This window comes from Hippichthys cyanospilos, chromosome 17, assembly GCF_059441005.1.
Source record: "Hippichthys cyanospilos isolate Australia breed blue-spotted pipefish chromosome 17, RoL_Hcya_1.0, whole genome shotgun sequence".
Lineage (NCBI taxonomy): Eukaryota > Metazoa > Chordata > Actinopteri > Syngnathiformes > Syngnathidae > Hippichthys > Hippichthys cyanospilos.
In genome coordinates, this window is record NC_142385.1 from 16,361,200 (window position 1) to 16,377,142 (window position 15,943).

The window sequence follows — 15,943 nt, forward strand, 5'->3', positions numbered from 1 at the left end:
GTTTTTTCCCCCAGATGATTCTGATTGCGAAATGGCGAATCCATGAGGAGAGAGGCACATTAGCATACGCGCTTGCTAGCCGGCGGCCATTCGAGTCGGTGGAAGCCGCTCGGTCACGTCGAGGGCTGAAAGTCATTACTGAAGGGGGAGCCAAATGACACACGAGGATGATGGATGACGAGTTGAATTTGCGTCCGGGGAGCCCAGGTGAACGGCCGCCGAGGTATTTATCTTGAGAGAGGGGCTCGGGGTCACGTCGGGCCCGAAGACGGCGGGACGGTGACAAATGTATCCAGCGCTCGCGCCGCTTCCTTTGTTTTGGGGCCCAAGTGACCCGCGTCGCTCGGGCTGCCGCCATGTGGATCCTCCGGACACTAAATCACCCCCCAAAAAAAATGCTTTCAACCGGCTTCTGGGTGGGCTTATTTTTGGGGGGGAGTGAACCTTGACCTATTCATGCCTCACCGATTTACCGTTTCATATTTTTCTTCTTTTTTCATTCTTGCAGTTGGGCAGAAAACTGGAAAGTCCAAAGATGGTCAATTTCCTATTTTTCACAAATCCGTACGATTGTTCTGTCCTCTCATAACCTCTTCATTTCTCTTCATTCTGACATTTCTAAATGGTTACTTATTGAAAAATATATGAAACTAGTAAAGAAATAGCTAGCAAAAATGCAAATGCTAACAAGCCAAACACATACAAGGCAACACGAAACAACACACCCAAAATTAAAACCTTGCCTTCCAGTAGACCTCAGGAGGGGAAGCGGCAGTAGAACAGGCAAAAAAGTCCAGACGTCAGCGTTTTAGGCTGGCCCGCAGATGGCGGCAAATCTCAGCTTTTGCCCAAACTAAATGACTCAAAACTACTTTATTCCCCATGCTACATCATAAGAAAAAAAAAAGGTGTTTTTTTTCATTCAGCCCTCACAAATTTCTCGTTGGACTGAAAACATAATTGGAAATGAGCGGTTCTCGCTGTTTCTTTTATGGGTTGCGGCAAGTCGAGGACCGGAAAGGAAATGGGGCTAATTCATATTAATGATTGGCCAGCATTTGCATGTCAGTGCCGTGCGCCCGTCGTCTCATTTTCTAATTAGCGCCACATCGGCGCTTGATGCCGTGCGAAAACCCTCATTTGTTTTGGCGCGCTATGTGACGGGCCGAGCGCTTAGCCGCGCTTCATCCATCATCTTGTCACGGCGCCCGTGTTTTGGACCCGCGCGAGACAAAGCGGTTTGGGCGCCGGGCTTGGAATCGCTCGCTGTCGGGCCTTTGCCGAGGTGAAAAATGGCTCCGTTTTCTCTGTTATGAACTTGCAAATCAAAGCGTTCAATAAATACAGCCTGGGTGTCAAACGTCCTAAAAACAATGATGATAATGGGCGGCGATGACGGGGTGGAACGAGCTCCTATCGATACGCCAAACAAAAATGCTGAGGGGCTAAACGCATACAAGGCAACCTGTTGCATGCTAACATTAGCTAGCATGTAACAAGTTGTTGGATCAGCAAACTCGTTTTGGACTTATCATTCTTCCAAAAACACTGGTGGGACACATCTCGGAGAGAGACAGACGAGGCGACCGTCCTTCCTCACTACAAAATGTAATATCCACAGCGGCCAGAGGGGGCGCCAAACAAAGCACAAACGAATCAACTCAATCAGTTCCAAAACGGCATCGCACGCACCCACCGCTGCTTGGGGACAACAGATGTAGTGTACAGGAACGCTTTGATGGCGGGCCACGCAATATTTATTGTCACGTCACGGCCGCCTCGGACCGAGGAGGCCCCTTTGCTTTGTGGGTACCGGCGGGTCACTCATTGTTCGGCTCCGGCAAAGAATAACCCGCGCAAAGGTGTTTCCTGTCGGTCGGCCCCTGTTTACATGCGTGTCGTGAACCCCATTGTGGCAGAGTCCCCCCCCCCCCCAAGCCTGTCTATTACAAAGAGAGCCGCTCTGGAAAACAGCTTCTGGATTTATTTGATAACAACTAGCTGTTTTTGCTGCTTGAAAATCGGCGGAGCGTATCATCATTTCAAACGGTGTTGTGAAAATTGTCATTGTAAGAAATACATTTTTAACTGAAGCGTAAAACTTGAAGAATTTCCATGGCAATGAAGTTATTTCATTTTTCACCGCCCAAAAATGAAAACTGGCTGTTTATGCACTTTATCCCGCGCAGCCTAGCTTGTGAGAAAAATGAAGGCTTTCTTACTGTGCGGAAAATACGCGTCGTTGTAAAATAATATCAGGGCGGCGGGTTATCATGTGTTTTCGCTGTCGTGGTGAAGGCAAACATTGCCGGCCCGCCTCCCCTTGGCGCAGCGCCAGCACGTGTTTGGGACGGGGCCGAGCAAACAATGCCTCCTTTGGCTCCACCTGCCAGCTGTCAAGCCTTTCATCCGCCCGCGTGACCTCCGCACGGCCCCGCTCTTCAAACAACAGAGTTTGCGGCGGCGGCGGCGGCGGCGGCGGCTCTTTCATGCCTGAGCTGAAGGCCACGCCCCCACCCCGACATCATCGCCGCGCCCGTTTGCCCCTTAAACCTTTTTGACGTCGTCTGTGCCGGCAACAGGCTTCAGGATTCTTCTAGGCAGAATATTTTTGGAAAATATGTTTTTCTAAAAGGTTTAATGACTGGATGTTTTTGCAATTCCACAAAAAGTACCAACTATATATTAGTAGTTATGCATTTATAATTAAAATAAAATAAATCTAAAATAACGAACGGCCTTGCTAACCAATACGGCAGCACCTACGCGGCGCCGGCAACATGCGCGGAGGTCATCGGTGACCAAGGGCGGCCAATTAGAGCGAGGCGTGCGCTCGGGAGGCGTCGGAGCGCGCCTCGTAAAGCGCGCCGTTAAACTTTAAAGCCGGAGTCGCGGCTCATAATTGCGGCGGGAAACGGGAGCTCGCCGCCCGCCGCTAATCAACAGGCAGATGTTGCGGCGTGTCGCTGCTCTTTATGGCGGCCGTGACACCGCATTAAGCGCGTTTTGGGTGCTGACAGCGTCCGACGTTGTTAACCCTTACGTACAGAATTGGAAGCGATAGAAAATAAAAATGCCTAAAATAACTAGTTCCGCCGCCTAGTTTCATTATTTATTCACAAAAACAAAGCAGGATTAGAGCGCTAACATACGAAGCAATCATATCTAGGAGATGATTCGTTATATCTGATATAGATTTCACAGAGGAAAATCAACGTATGCACTAGACCAAGGGTCCCCAACCAAAATTACAAATGCTATTCGTACCACTACAAAACGTTCATTTTTTCGGACTATAAGCGGGAAAAACTATGAAATGGAACTGAAAAGATGTCAATCAATTGCTGTGCTCAAAAAGAGTTTTAAAAATCTATCGAAAATATAAATTTTTTTTGTCTGAATGGAATAATTTCTCGTACAAAAGTTTGTGAAGTGAATTTGAGATCTGCGGCTAACAGTAACACTGAGTAAGGATGCCGAGTACTTCGCTAGCATTTTCATGTTCGTCATTATACATGCCATTAGTAACATTTTACACCAATTAATTTCATTTTTACTCGACAACGCTTCACACGTGCCATTTGTGATGAAAGCCCCATTGGAACTGTTCATATGTAAAGTTAGCGTTCGCTTTCACTTCACACCCGCGCATGCTAGCGGTGAGCGATGATGCCGACTGTTAGCTTCTTGCGCTGGCCTCCTGCTGGCGTCGCGGTCAGCATTCTCTAATTTTATTTTACAATTGCGTACGCTAAGAGTAAGATGCAAAGCACGAGGCTGGAATCTCATGGCGAACCTTCACTTGTGTCGCGTGTGGACCATTTGCATGGCGGCTACATTTCATTTCATAACCCAAATCCAACCTTAGCTTCTTGCTAGCCGTATACTTGCGCTTCGTAAGCGCTGAATGATGCGGCGAGGCCGCGGGCGTACTTTTCGAGCGCCGTCCTCGTTTCTTCTCGCTCCCGACACGTCCGAGTTTTTCCGACACAATTACGGAAAAGAAAGTCAATTGTCGGCGGCTACTTGGAGCGCCGTCGCGATGACATCTGCCCCGCGATACATTCCTCCTTTATTAGCCCGGGGTGTGGGATTACCCGTGGCGAGCGCATTAATCACCGCTGGCAGCCCTCAAATGCACTGCTTCTGGGGCGGGGGCTTTTTCCTGGCACGTCAGTCTACTCTGGAGGCGGGCCGCAATCAATCATGTTGATCGGCGCCACTGATAGCTTACACTGTTTATACAAAGTGTCATGAACGATGGCGTTAGCCGCCATTGTTGTTCCAAGGCGGATGCGCGCCACTCACGGAGGTGGTGCATTTTCTTTGTAGTTTGCTTTCAGACGTCTTTCCAGCAAAATCTTTTTGTGCAGTTTTTCTTCAGAATAAGAAGAAAAAAGGAACGTGCCCAGTAGCCCCGGGGCGGGAGCGGGCCGTTGAACCCGAGTGAGCAAAACGGGTTCCATAAGTCGCTCCCGATGGTTCCACACCAATGAGCACTTAAATCCACTTTTATGGAGGTGACTTAAGGTTTGCATCCGATATCCTTCCCCTACACCTGACTCCCAAAGTATGCTTCCGCCAAATATGCTTCCACTTAAGCAATCGCTTATGTGACCCATTATGGGTCCACTTAATACGCTATCACTTGAGAAAACAAAGATTCTTCTCTTTGGGTGACTTCATGTTTCCACTTCATATTCTTCCCCGACCATGTTCGGTAACGCCTTTATTTTTTATTTTTTTGCAAAAAACGACCATGTATAGTAAGGCTTTTTTTTTAGTGTGAAAACAACCGTATAAAGTCATTTTTATTTTTATTTTAGGACCATTTACAGTAAGGCTGTTGATAAAAAAAAATTTTTAAAAAAAAGACACAAAAGTGACCATTTGTAATATGGCATTTTTTTGCAAAAAAAAGAAAAAAATGGAAAAGCAAACAAAAATCGTAAGGCTTTTTTTCTTTTTCTTTTTTTTTTCAAAATAAGAGCAAAAAATGACAAAACAAACAAAAAACGTAAGGCCTTCTATTTCTGTAAAAACCACCGCGACCATAAATAGGTTTTCTTTTTGCAAAATAAGTCCCCGTTCAGACGTATAGTCCACGACGGTATGGTTTTGTGTTTGGAAGGTTGCAGTGCAGCGGATGGATGCGCTTTCAACTTCTGCCCCTCAGCGTGACCTTGGAAGGGGGCCATCGCAATGACATCCCGCCGGCGCCTAATGAGAGGCGTATTAAAATTTCAGCAGTTCCTACACATCAAGCACTCGTACATCAGTTTAATGCGGACACTTTGGTAATTGTGCCGGGGAAGGTGCTCCATCAGCACCCGCCCCCGCCTCAACTTAGAATGACGCACTTGGCACTTTGACTTATGCGCCGCGTCCCAACCTCCTAGTACATGCAAAACTGACCAAAATCAAAAAACAAAGTTTTCTCATCGGAACCTCTGTGAATCATTCCAACTCGCGTTTTCTTCAATCGTCCGGAAAGAAGGACTTATCACTGCCGTAGTGAGAATCTCAAAGAGGAGCTGAGCCTCCGGTACAGTGGTAGGTTTTTTGGTTTGTTTTATCGGCCGCTCCCCCCATAGGCCGCGCGTTATCCCAAAATGAAACGGCGCCGTACAGTTTTTGCAGACTGCCGCAATTTACGGCCCCCCGGCTTTAAAGAGCGGCTTATATACGACTTTGGCTTCCGCCCCCTCTTTTGCTTAAAAGGGCTCTTTGTGCCTGTAGGGCCCCCATCAGTTACCTGCTGACAGGCCGAGCGTGACTGATGCGCCGCCTGGGGGGGGCCCCCACCTCCCCCCGCCCACCTCCGCGCTCTACTTTGTCAGCCGGCTCATCATTTATACATCTTATCGGGAACAAAAGCAAATGAAAACGGAGACTCGTTTTTGGACGCCCGAGGTCACATGATCCCGGCGGGGGCGGCCAGACGGGGCGAGGCGGGGCGAGGCGAGGCGAGGCGGGGCGAGGCGAGGCGGGGCGACGCGAGGCGGGCTCGCGCCTCGGCCTCTCAGCTGACAAATACGCGAAACGCGCTCTTGTCAACACCTGCTGACGTGGATTACACAATTACCGTAACTCCCCAAGTAGGAAATGCAATTTTTTTCCCAAAATAAAAGTCAAAAGTATTTTATTATGTGTATTAAAAGTACAAGTGGTATTGGGACTTGCTTTGGGTGATTACTCAAGTAGTCAGTCAAAAAACAAAACAACTGCCTTGGAGTTTGCCTTACATCATGAGCTTTGCGTCCGAGCCTGTTGACGATTTCGCTTCCTGTTTAATTTCCCGGCCAGGGATTGTTGGGACGCGTCCTAACGCGTGGAAAGCATCGGCGGCTCCAGCGGCAATCCATCTTGCGCCGTCACGCCGGACGGAGAGCGGGAACGGCGCACGCGGGGCCCCGCCTTCCCTTTGCGGCCTCGCGCCGTGCCAATCAAGTTGCGCTCGGAGCGGACGGGCAGGATACGGAGGCGTGATGCTTTGCTACAATATAGTTGTAGAGAATTTAACGCATATGTTTTTTTTTCCAAATTTGGGAATTTCCGTTTGACGGGGTCCGCAGGTGGGATTGGACGGAAATGTTTTTCTAATCCTAGTACCCGGTAACGCAAGCGAATTTTCAGCAGCGGAAGGCCTTCGTGGAAAGCCTCGTGAACGCGGGCCCGCCGATAAATGGTATTTAAAGGACAATCGCCACACGATTTGAAGGCATAAAAAACAAATGGGCTTCTCGTGTTGCATCTTTTTCTTCGGGGACACGACTCGATATTCTTTTCAAGTGATGCCAAGCTATTCTCGCAGCTTTGATCAGAACGATGATTTGTGGAGTTTTCGGGGCGACCGGTGCCCCCCCCCCCTACCCTCTATCCGCTAATCACATGTTGTGAACACAAGACCGACAAAGGCTTCATTGTTTCACATTCATCCGCGTTTACGACGTGGCTTCTTAGCGTGCGTCGGTCGAGGCGGCCCCAGGGAACGTTCAGCTCGCAATTGTGCAAAAAATGCGCTTACGACATAGCCTTCAAAAGAAATTTGCCTTTAAAATAGTCTCAATCAGTGTGAATGTTCTTACTTGGAAATCAAAGAACTATTATTACACAGCCGTACCTCTACTTACGGAATAAAGTCATTTGGTGCCGTGAATTTTTCCCAAGTGGAGCCACTTTTTGCATGTAAGTGGCCTCATTCGTTCCCCCAAAATACTCCAAAAACCTTGGAAACGCTTCTTTGTTGCTCTGCCAGCAGATGGCGCTGTAAATAGGACCGTAAATTCACGCTTGCAAGTGGAAGCAAAAAATGGCTTTGGTTTTATTTGGAAAACCTGGGGCCGCTGGCATCTCGAGGCGCCCTTCCAAACGGGACCAAATTTGATATCGTTAGCTTCACCCGATGCGGTTTTTCCGTCTCCCCGACGGCGACGGCAAGGAGACGAGCCAGAGGAGAGCGGGGCGGAATGAAAAAGAAGAAGGGATTAAAAATAAGTTCGGGAGGCGGGCGGGCGGGCGGGGCCCATCGAGACGGATGAGCGTTAGCGCGTGTCAGCGTCAAATCAGTCAGGCCGCCGCTTCATTTGACTGGAGCGCATCAATCACGGGCGCTCCGCGCCGGGCGACACCCCGCCGCGCCCTTCACCTCTGGCTCCCTCATTATGTTGCCTCAGTGTTAGTCAAAGCTCCGCCTGTCACCCGCTTTTGCCATCTTTGCCGCCCGCCCGTCCGTCCGTCACGCCATGACAAAGACACGCAGTGGTACAAAAGTCGAGATTCGTCAAAACGCAGATGTGGCGTACCACTTTGGGCCTCGCTGGGACGTCGTTAGCGCTTTAGCAATGACATCACACGGGAAGCCCTTCGCATGACCCCAAACTAAAGTAAACTTACGTACTCAGAATAATCCCAAAAATTAATATTATTGCTCTCGTGGACTTCCCGGATCACTGGAAATGTCAAACTAAAAGGTATAAATTCAAGGGGTGTCTCCCTGCGCTCATTACCAACATACCAGCGCCATCTCAAGGCAAGTAAGTGAACTGCATTCATATCGTCAACTGCTGCAATGAATATGATTCATTTAAAGGGTTTAGGAGTGCTTTTTTATTATTCTTTCCATGATACATTTGGATTATCATGCACTAATGTCAATCTAATATGTATTTGTTACTAATATTCAGTTAAAAGGTTTGGGAGCATTTTTGAGGGTTGGAACGGATTAGGTTATTTACATGTGAAAAGCACCTCGTGTGACCAAATGACTTCCGGAACAAATTAATTTCGTAAGTGCAAGTACAGTAGAACATCACCTCAAATCCTCTTTTCATTGATGTCAGAAACGTTAGCAAAAGTACAAAGATGGTCAGCGCCAGTGGAAAGGTCATCGGGATTCTCACATTCCTCTTAGAATTTTGACTCTGTTCTGAGGGTTGTGAGATGAAAATCCGAATTCTGATTTCTCTCTTTATAGCCACAATTCAGACTCCGGGTTCGAATTCTGAGAATCGTTGGTCAGTTGTTGAGACGCTTTTCCGAATTTTCAACTTTCGGTCGGAATTGTGGGAATTCTCTCTTTATTTCCGTTCCTTCTTAGGAGCTAGCCGCGTGACGTTTGGACGCTAACGGCGGGCGACAGCTCCGCGCGCTCCCGTCTCGAGATGACGTCCAGAAGCGGAGGCGACGTGAACAAATGAGCACACTTCCCCGGCGAGGTGAGCAAACGCGCGTTGACGCGGGCGGGCTGTCCGCGGGTCCCTCCCGCCGCTAACGAGCGGCCGGCCGGGGCGCAGTCCGCTCGGCTTAGCGTCAAGCCGCCCGCCGACGCGGCGCCGGTATCTTCGGCCCCGTCCCGGCTTCCCGTCGCCGCCGTGGCGTTTAGACACCTTTGTGGCGTCTCCGGAAACAATAGGCAAGATCTTTAGTTAGTTCGATAATAAATATTTAAGACGGGAAATATTTGATAAACGTTTTCTTTTTTTTATGTCGTGTAGTTATTCACTACATTTGCTATATACCATAGTATAGATACAGTCGAATTTCAGAAAAACTAGTAGTAGTAGTATTGACTCACAAAATATCTGTTTAATGAATTTTGCTTCTCATAAAATGATTTATTAAATACAAATATGTTAAAATAAGCAAAATATGTATATAATTTAAAAAAATAAGGAAAATTGATTGAAAATACAGGAGCCATTCTACCACATATACATTCAAATGTTTCCCATTTGCTATTTTGCATTTTTGTATCCTGCCCCCCACTGATCCAGCCACGGCCGGCGCTCTCACGCACTTGGGCTAACGTTCGCTTTTTGTGCGCGCGCCGGCGAAAAAGAGCAGACGCGTAAAAGTTTGTGACATGTGTCAGGGCGGCGTGGAGACGGCGCGGCTGACGCGGGCGGAGCTGACAGGCGCAGATGGCTGTGGGACATTGCAGGTTTGGTACGTGTCAAGTCGCGTGGACGTCACCCGCCGCCAATATGCCGGCGCTGCGCTTCAAAAGCCGCTCATATCCTTGCTTTCCTTCTGCCGCCTCGCCTCGCCTCGCTCGCGTTGCTTCACCTGCTTAGCCGGCACGGGGACCGGATGTGCGCTGCCGTCTTGAACCGCGCTCCAACCCGTCGCCGACTGAGCCGCCCTAAAAAAAAGCCTTACGATAGACAAACGACAGTCTATAGTAAGGCTTTTTTTTAGGGCGGCTCTGGGGGTAAAAAAGCCTTACTATGACTGTCGTTTTTTGCGGAAAAAAGCCTTACTATAGACTGTTGTTTGAAAAATGTACCATGCACATCCCCGAAAAAAAACATTGCTTGAGAAGATGATACATAGATGTTTATTTCATTAAAAATACAACCAAAAAAATGGGAGTACAACACACACACACATCCATTTGTTGTTGAATAAATCTTTGAATAAATAAGACAATAAAACGAGATCAAAGTGATCAAGCAATACAAATGGCGTCGATGAATTGGAATCCAGGATGAAAGCGAGTCAATATTGTGCGCGTATATACATCAAATCTTGGACCCCCAGCCCTAACCCTAACCCCCCGATAAACGGGGCTTGACTGTGCTGCCGGCGGGGGCGTCCCCAAAACAACAAGTGGGCGGCTTGTTTTTTGCAAAGCCTCTTTTGGGCTCAAGCGGCGCCTCGGCCTTCCCGTTGCCCCGGATACCAGCGCCACAGACAAAACAACAAATTACATAGGTACGTGGTTGGGGGAGGGGGGGGACTGCCGCCTACGATGTCTTCATGGTCAGTTTTTGGGGAATGTGTCATCAACGCAGCCGTTTTTGCAAAGAAAACTCATGCCGATAACTATTGTTTTTAAAAATGAAATAAAAACACAAAAGCTACTAGTTTGTTTGCGAGAAAAGAAGCCTTATTATACCTGCTCTTTTTATTTTTGCAAAAACAAGCCCTTATTATGTAGGGCAATTTTTGCAAGGAAATATATGAATTGAAATGAATATTTAGATGAAATATAAATCTATAAAATATAACTATATAATGGTATTGTACATGGTCCTTTGCGAAAAACGCTTGCTACACATTTTTATTTTTGCAAAAAAAGACTGTGTGTAATATATATATATATATATATATATATATATATATATATATATATATATATATATATATATATATATATATATATACACGGTTGTTTTTTGCAAAAAAAATTATACATGGTCATTTTTGTTATAATATACCTTACTATACAGTGATGGATTTTCTGTGGGAGGAAAAAAAAACCCTCTTATACACGGTCATTATTTGTTGTTTTTTCCACATACAGTATACCATACATGGTATATTTCTTGCGTTGCGTGGAAAGGCGCGAGAGGCGGGGCTTGCGCCCCACACCAGAGGAGGACGCAAAAGGAGTCCCGCGTCATTGACGTGGCGGGCAGTTCCCATGGAAGCTTTTCCATTTGGAATACGAGGCCGGGTCGTTCGCGCCGCCTTTGCAAGTCGAGTGAAGATGGCGTCGGGACAACGGCAGCATTTTGAGGACTTCATTTCCAGGGATGCAAAAGTAGTTGATTGTCTCCATTCCTCTTGCGCGTGCCCACCCGCAGCTCATCTGTAAAGCACGTCTTTCCTGAAACACACCGAGAGGTCAATCCGCAAGCTTGTTCCGCGAGCTGCCGCCGGAGGGCACTGTTTTGCCACTCAAACGTCCCTCCCTGTCGGCGCAAAAAAAAAGAAAAAGCCACGGGAAAAGAATTGGTAGCGTTGAGGCTTGACTGTCCTGTAACTGCGTGTGGAATCCACAAGAGGGCGTTACATTAGTCGAATGAAATTCCTCAACTCACTTCCTGCCACGAGGATGGCGCCAAAGGAATACTTTGTCTATCCTCATGAACGCTAGCAGCATAGCGCATAGTGTTAATGCAACAGGAGCGCACTAAATTTCATCTTTAAAGCAAGATCGCCATCTACAGGAGAATAAAATAACCTCAAAATGTGAAGAGTATATCACTATGTGAAAGCGGAGAAACATCCGGACGTACTTGAACTTGTCGCGCGGGTCCCTGCCCTTGCCGCGATTGGCCCGGTTGACGGCGGCCAGCGAGTGCGCCGACGAGCTCTTCTTGCCGGACGAGCGGGACGAGTGCGAGAGGCTGCTCCGCGACTGCCCGGCGTTGTGGTCGAACTGCATGAGGCAGAAGATGAGGTCCGACGGCACCAGCTCGAAGGCGTAGGGCGGGTTGGTGATGACGTAGCTGCGGAGAGGGCGGGAGGGACGCACGCTCAGACCCGCTCGCCTTTTGCCAAAAAGGCGGGACTCACCGTTTGGTGCACTGACTCTGCGGGTTGAGGTGCGCGTCGCGGAGCCGGTAGATGCCGAAGCACAGCATGTTGTACGTCTTCAGGGCCTTGCAAAACAGGTCGCCGTAGCAACCCCCGTCCTAAAAAAAAAAAAAAAAAAAGCTATTATTGATCGGGTGCGGCAAAAATTGTCGCCTGCTGTCGCCGAGCTGCAATATCAGTATCAAAAGTTAACACGTAAAGGAGGATCTAAAAATGGCTGCCGCACACTTAAGACAAGGGGGCCGGGGGGAGGGCGATTCGGGAGTCTGACCCCGAGGTCGGCGAAGGGCCCGTCGTAGAGGGCCAGCTGGGCCACGCGGCAGCGGTCCCTGTTGGCCAGCGTCTGCGGCGTGCTGTAGCCGCCCCGCAGGGCGTTCTCCTCGGCCAGCAGCCCCTCCAGCTCCGGCGTGGCGCCGCCCGTCACCAGCGTGCGGATCAGCGTCAGGATGTTGTCGTTGAAGTAGGTCTAAAAAAAAAACAAGGCAAACGGGACGGTAGCAAGGTTTCGTTGCAGGCCTTTTTTCAAGAGGTTCTTCCCCGCAACCGTCACGTACGCGTTCATCGCGGTGCATCAATAGTGAAAATGGGCGCGGCCTACTCACGGCGCTCATCAAGGAGTCCAGCACGCTGACGGCGAAGGCGGTGCCGCAGGCGAAGGGCTGGGTCAGGTACAGCTCCGTGTCGGGGTCGTCGTCGTCGTCTTGGTCCAGGAACTGCACGTTGGAATCGTTCACTGCCAGAGAAAATAAGAACCCGGAATATACGCGATTCCCCAAATATAACGGATGTCATCCGATGGTCACGGTTATCCCTACGGCGCTCGATTGGCTTCTACCCCCTAGGAGAATTCTCGTCCATGGCCCCGAAGGAGTTCATCATTTAAGATTGAAGGACCGCAGTAGTAGGACGTCGGAGGAGTGCCCTTGGCATGTGCGTTTACAGCTAACCCGCCCATCTTGAATGCAGGGAACGTTCAACGCGTCGCGCAGCACTACAACCTATATTTCGCTTGTCGTTTTCGGAGCCATAAGCCCGATTTCGGAAAAGCACGTCACGTCAATAAAGGAGACAACAAGCATTCAAACAAAGAACAAACAGGAAAGCGCACAACGCTAACCCCGCCCCCATTTTGAGCATTTGACAGGCCCGGCAAACAACCGGAAGCAGGAAGAAAAGCAAAAGAAAAAAGCCCGAGCGGCGTCCGGTCTTACCCAGCTCGGTAATCATTTGTATGCTGGTCCCGCTGCTTTTATCTTGAGCGAGGGAAATCGCGGCTTTTGCTAACGGGACAAAGGCGGGCGCGTCAAGCGGACCGCCGTCCGGGGCGGGCGCCGCACGCGCGCCGATGCGGGGCTCACCCAGTTCGGTGATGATGGGAAGGTTGGCCCCCGTGGCGGCGGCGCTCTGCCGCGCCGTCCCGTGCACGGGGCTGTTCTCGGGAGATGAGCGCTCCATGCCCGGCGGCGTGAAGCCTGCCCCGCAAAACGCGCGCAGAAAAGGCCGACGGTTACCGCGGCTCGAAAAAGCAGACGGATCCTTTTCTCGTAACCGCACGGAAAGCAAGTCGAAACACAAGAGTGAAAGACAGCCATGCGGGCGGCGTGGGGAAAAGGCGGGGCTTTTAGGCGCTCCGCCAAGCAGGTGGGGCCCGCCCACCTTGGGAGTTGGCCTGCAGGACGCCGATGCTGTCGTCGAAGAGCATGGACTTGATGTTGAGCGAGGCCAGGATGCACTCTTTGTCCTGCAGCGAGGCGTCGTCGATATTGTTCTGATTGGCCGACAGGATGACGCACATGTCGCACAGGTTGATGTTGACGGCCCGCAGGTCCGCTCGGCTCAGGGGCGTGCCCTTTCCCGCCGGGGGGAGGCCGAAGGGTGGTTAGCGAGACCGACGCCGCCTTTTCTGCAAAATTTCACTTTCCACGGCCTGATCGTATTTGTCTCGTTTACGTGCCGTTTATTAAACAGACGCATTCGAAGGTTTTTTTTTTTAAGAGGCCGGCTGTTCAATCCCATGTAAAAACACAACTATTCGGTTCGTTCGGGTTTTTAGCCAAATGATTGAAAGAAGTTGGTACTAAAGTATTGACGTAGTCAATCACAAACAAAGTCATTCATAACGCAATACCTTCCTGTGGTACTGACCACTTAATGTAATAACTTATCAGCCAAAGTACTTTATTGTACTCGATCGCTTTGGTAGCCGAGCCGCAGCGACAGTCACTCTATACAGAGGATAAAGAATATATGCCTCAACGCGAGACGCGTCCCCAAATATTGATATTTGTTTTCCGTTTTTTGAGGGGCTCAGAGGGATATTAAGCGTGTTTCGTTAGCGCTAAGCTAAGCACTGTTTCCGAACTGCATTTCAAAAACAAGCAGTTCGCGCCGAACACTTTTTTTTGGAAATGTGACAAACGGTAAGACTCACGGGCAGGATGGAGACTTTGGGGAAATTGTGCAGCGTCTCCCACTCGCGCTTGAGGTACTCCAGCGAGCCCACGAAGACGATGTGCTTGAGCTCGTGGTAGTGGAAGTTGCTGGCCCTCAGCGGCATGACCAAGTTGCGCAGGCCGATCACCGCCGACTTGACGTCGCCGAAGATGCACACCACCACGTGGCCGCTCAGCACCGTCATGGCCGCCTCGCTCCGAGTCTGCCCGGGAAAGGTCCGTCGAATATCAGGGCGGGGCCAAACATATCCCTTCCTCAACTCGTTCCTTTCCAAAGACGGATTCATACGTCTCGACACTCCGGACGTTCTGTCCCCGGTAGGGTCAAAATTTTTCATTCATGATTTTAACGTGAGAATTTGGACTTCACGATTCTCACTTTAAAGTCAAGATTCGGACTAGTTTAATCGATTCATACGCAACATAAACGAATCAAATCCAAGACTCTCGAAAGATACGTAAGAATGCGTCTTTGGGATCGAACGAGTTCATCGGATTGGCCAAGGTAAACCTGAGCGTGTAAACATTGAGGGTGAAGCTATAGCCAGCTAGCTAACCGTATCTCTTGATCGCGCTCAAGAATTTTCTGTAGCGGGGGCCCAAGTGAGGGGGTGTCACCGAACCCTAATTAGCCACGCCCACAAAATGCGCGGAATCGAAAAGGTTTCTCCGCTGCCTTCGGTCCTTTGCGGCGATGACTTTCCGGGGCGCCGAAGCTCACCAGGACCACCTTGTCGATGTCCTTGGAGGGGCACCAGTGGAACATGCCGGTCGAGTCGTACTTCTTCACGTTCTCGTCCACGCTTTCCAGCCGCTCGTTGACGGAGACCAGGAGCGGGTCGTGTCTGAGGAAGCAGAAGCGCGGGGTTGATGGGACGCCGCCGCCCCAGGAACTTTTTGAAAGGTAAAAAGAGGACGGCGGTTATCGGCTGCCAAGCGCGTCATCCGCAACTGTCCATTTGCACCTCCAAAAAAAAAAGAAAAAGTCCCAGACATCAAAGCGGTCGGCGTTATCAGCTTGAAAGGCAAAGACGGCAGCCTTCTGTCTCCGTCCAAAACCTTTTAGAGGACGCGCGAGCGGTCCAGATGGGCGCTGTGCAAGAATGCCGCCCTAAGTACGCTCTTAAGTATGCATGGAAATGTGCGCGCAAAGCGGGCGTCCCCAGCCGCCACCTGGAACGCCAACGTCGCGAGCCGGACACTTTTTCTCACTACGGACGCACGGGCGTGCCTTGAGAACTTTGAGTACTAAGAGTACTGGCGATGATGGGAAGCTGGACTTTTTATGAGCACAGTAAATGGTGGACGGGTTATGGGCCCATGCCTATAGTACTTGTACCTATAGAAAAAGCAGAGTTTCCCAGTTAATACGATGAAAGCGCACACAACTAAAAAAGCAAGCATGTTTTTGCCGTTTTCTCCACGCGACACGTGAAGGCGCCAGGCCATCTGTCAAAAGTTTGCCCCCCCCCCATTCTGCCAGGGCTCTTTGCAAAATGGCTTTTAAGGCACGCGCACGCGAGCGCCAGCTTGGGAGTGGCGCAAAGTGTCAGAGGCGTGCTCTTCAAACCGCGCCGCCAATCTGCCCGCCATGACTTATTTACCAAAGCCCGCGGGCCGCACGTCGACTTTCCGGCGGGCTCGTCGTCGAGGCGCCCCCGGGC

At 49.8% G+C, this 15,943-nt stretch overlaps 1 protein-coding gene and 1 long non-coding RNA gene across 8 annotated transcripts in view; one reads left to right on the plus strand and one right to left on the minus strand.

Annotated features, from left to right (window-relative positions):
* Positions 1-9,667, plus strand: part of LOC148410003 (uncharacterized) — an 82,200-nt gene extending 72,533 nt beyond the window's left edge. Inside the window, exons 4-7 of one of the 2 annotated variants that reach the window (XR_015868434.1) lie at positions 15-207; positions 8,600-8,717; positions 9,374-9,447; positions 9,576-9,667. This is a non-coding gene — a long non-coding RNA (uncharacterized LOC148410003). Of the gene's footprint in view, positions 1-14; positions 208-8,599; positions 8,718-9,373 lie in introns of both variants that reach the window. The other variant, XR_015868433.1, reaches the window with a different exon arrangement.
* Positions 9,668-9,822: 155 nt separating this feature from the next.
* The window catches only part of LOC148410006 (calcium-activated potassium channel subunit alpha-1a-like), a 30,857-nt gene continuing 24,736 nt past the window's right edge, over positions 9,823-15,943 (minus strand). For 4 of the 6 annotated variants that reach the window (XM_088439369.1, XM_088439368.1, XM_088439367.1 and 1 more), the window contains 10 exons: positions 15,001-15,124; positions 14,258-14,482; positions 13,483-13,675; positions 13,185-13,298; positions 13,038-13,106; positions 12,429-12,559; positions 12,098-12,292; positions 11,806-11,924; positions 11,526-11,738; positions 9,823-11,113 (listed from right to left, as the gene is read on the minus strand). In XM_088439369.1, coding sequence (XP_088295495.1) covers positions 11,092-11,113; positions 11,526-11,738; positions 11,806-11,924; positions 12,098-12,292; positions 12,429-12,559; positions 13,038-13,106; positions 13,185-13,298; positions 13,483-13,675; positions 14,258-14,482; positions 15,001-15,124 — 1,405 coding nt within the window. In that variant the 3' untranslated portion in view covers positions 9,823-11,091. The remainder of the gene's footprint in view (positions 11,114-11,525; positions 11,739-11,805; positions 11,925-12,097; positions 12,293-12,428; positions 12,560-13,037; positions 13,107-13,184; positions 13,299-13,482; positions 13,676-14,257; positions 14,483-15,000; positions 15,125-15,943) is intronic. The other 2 variants (XM_088439372.1, XM_088439370.1) reach the window with 1 other exon arrangement.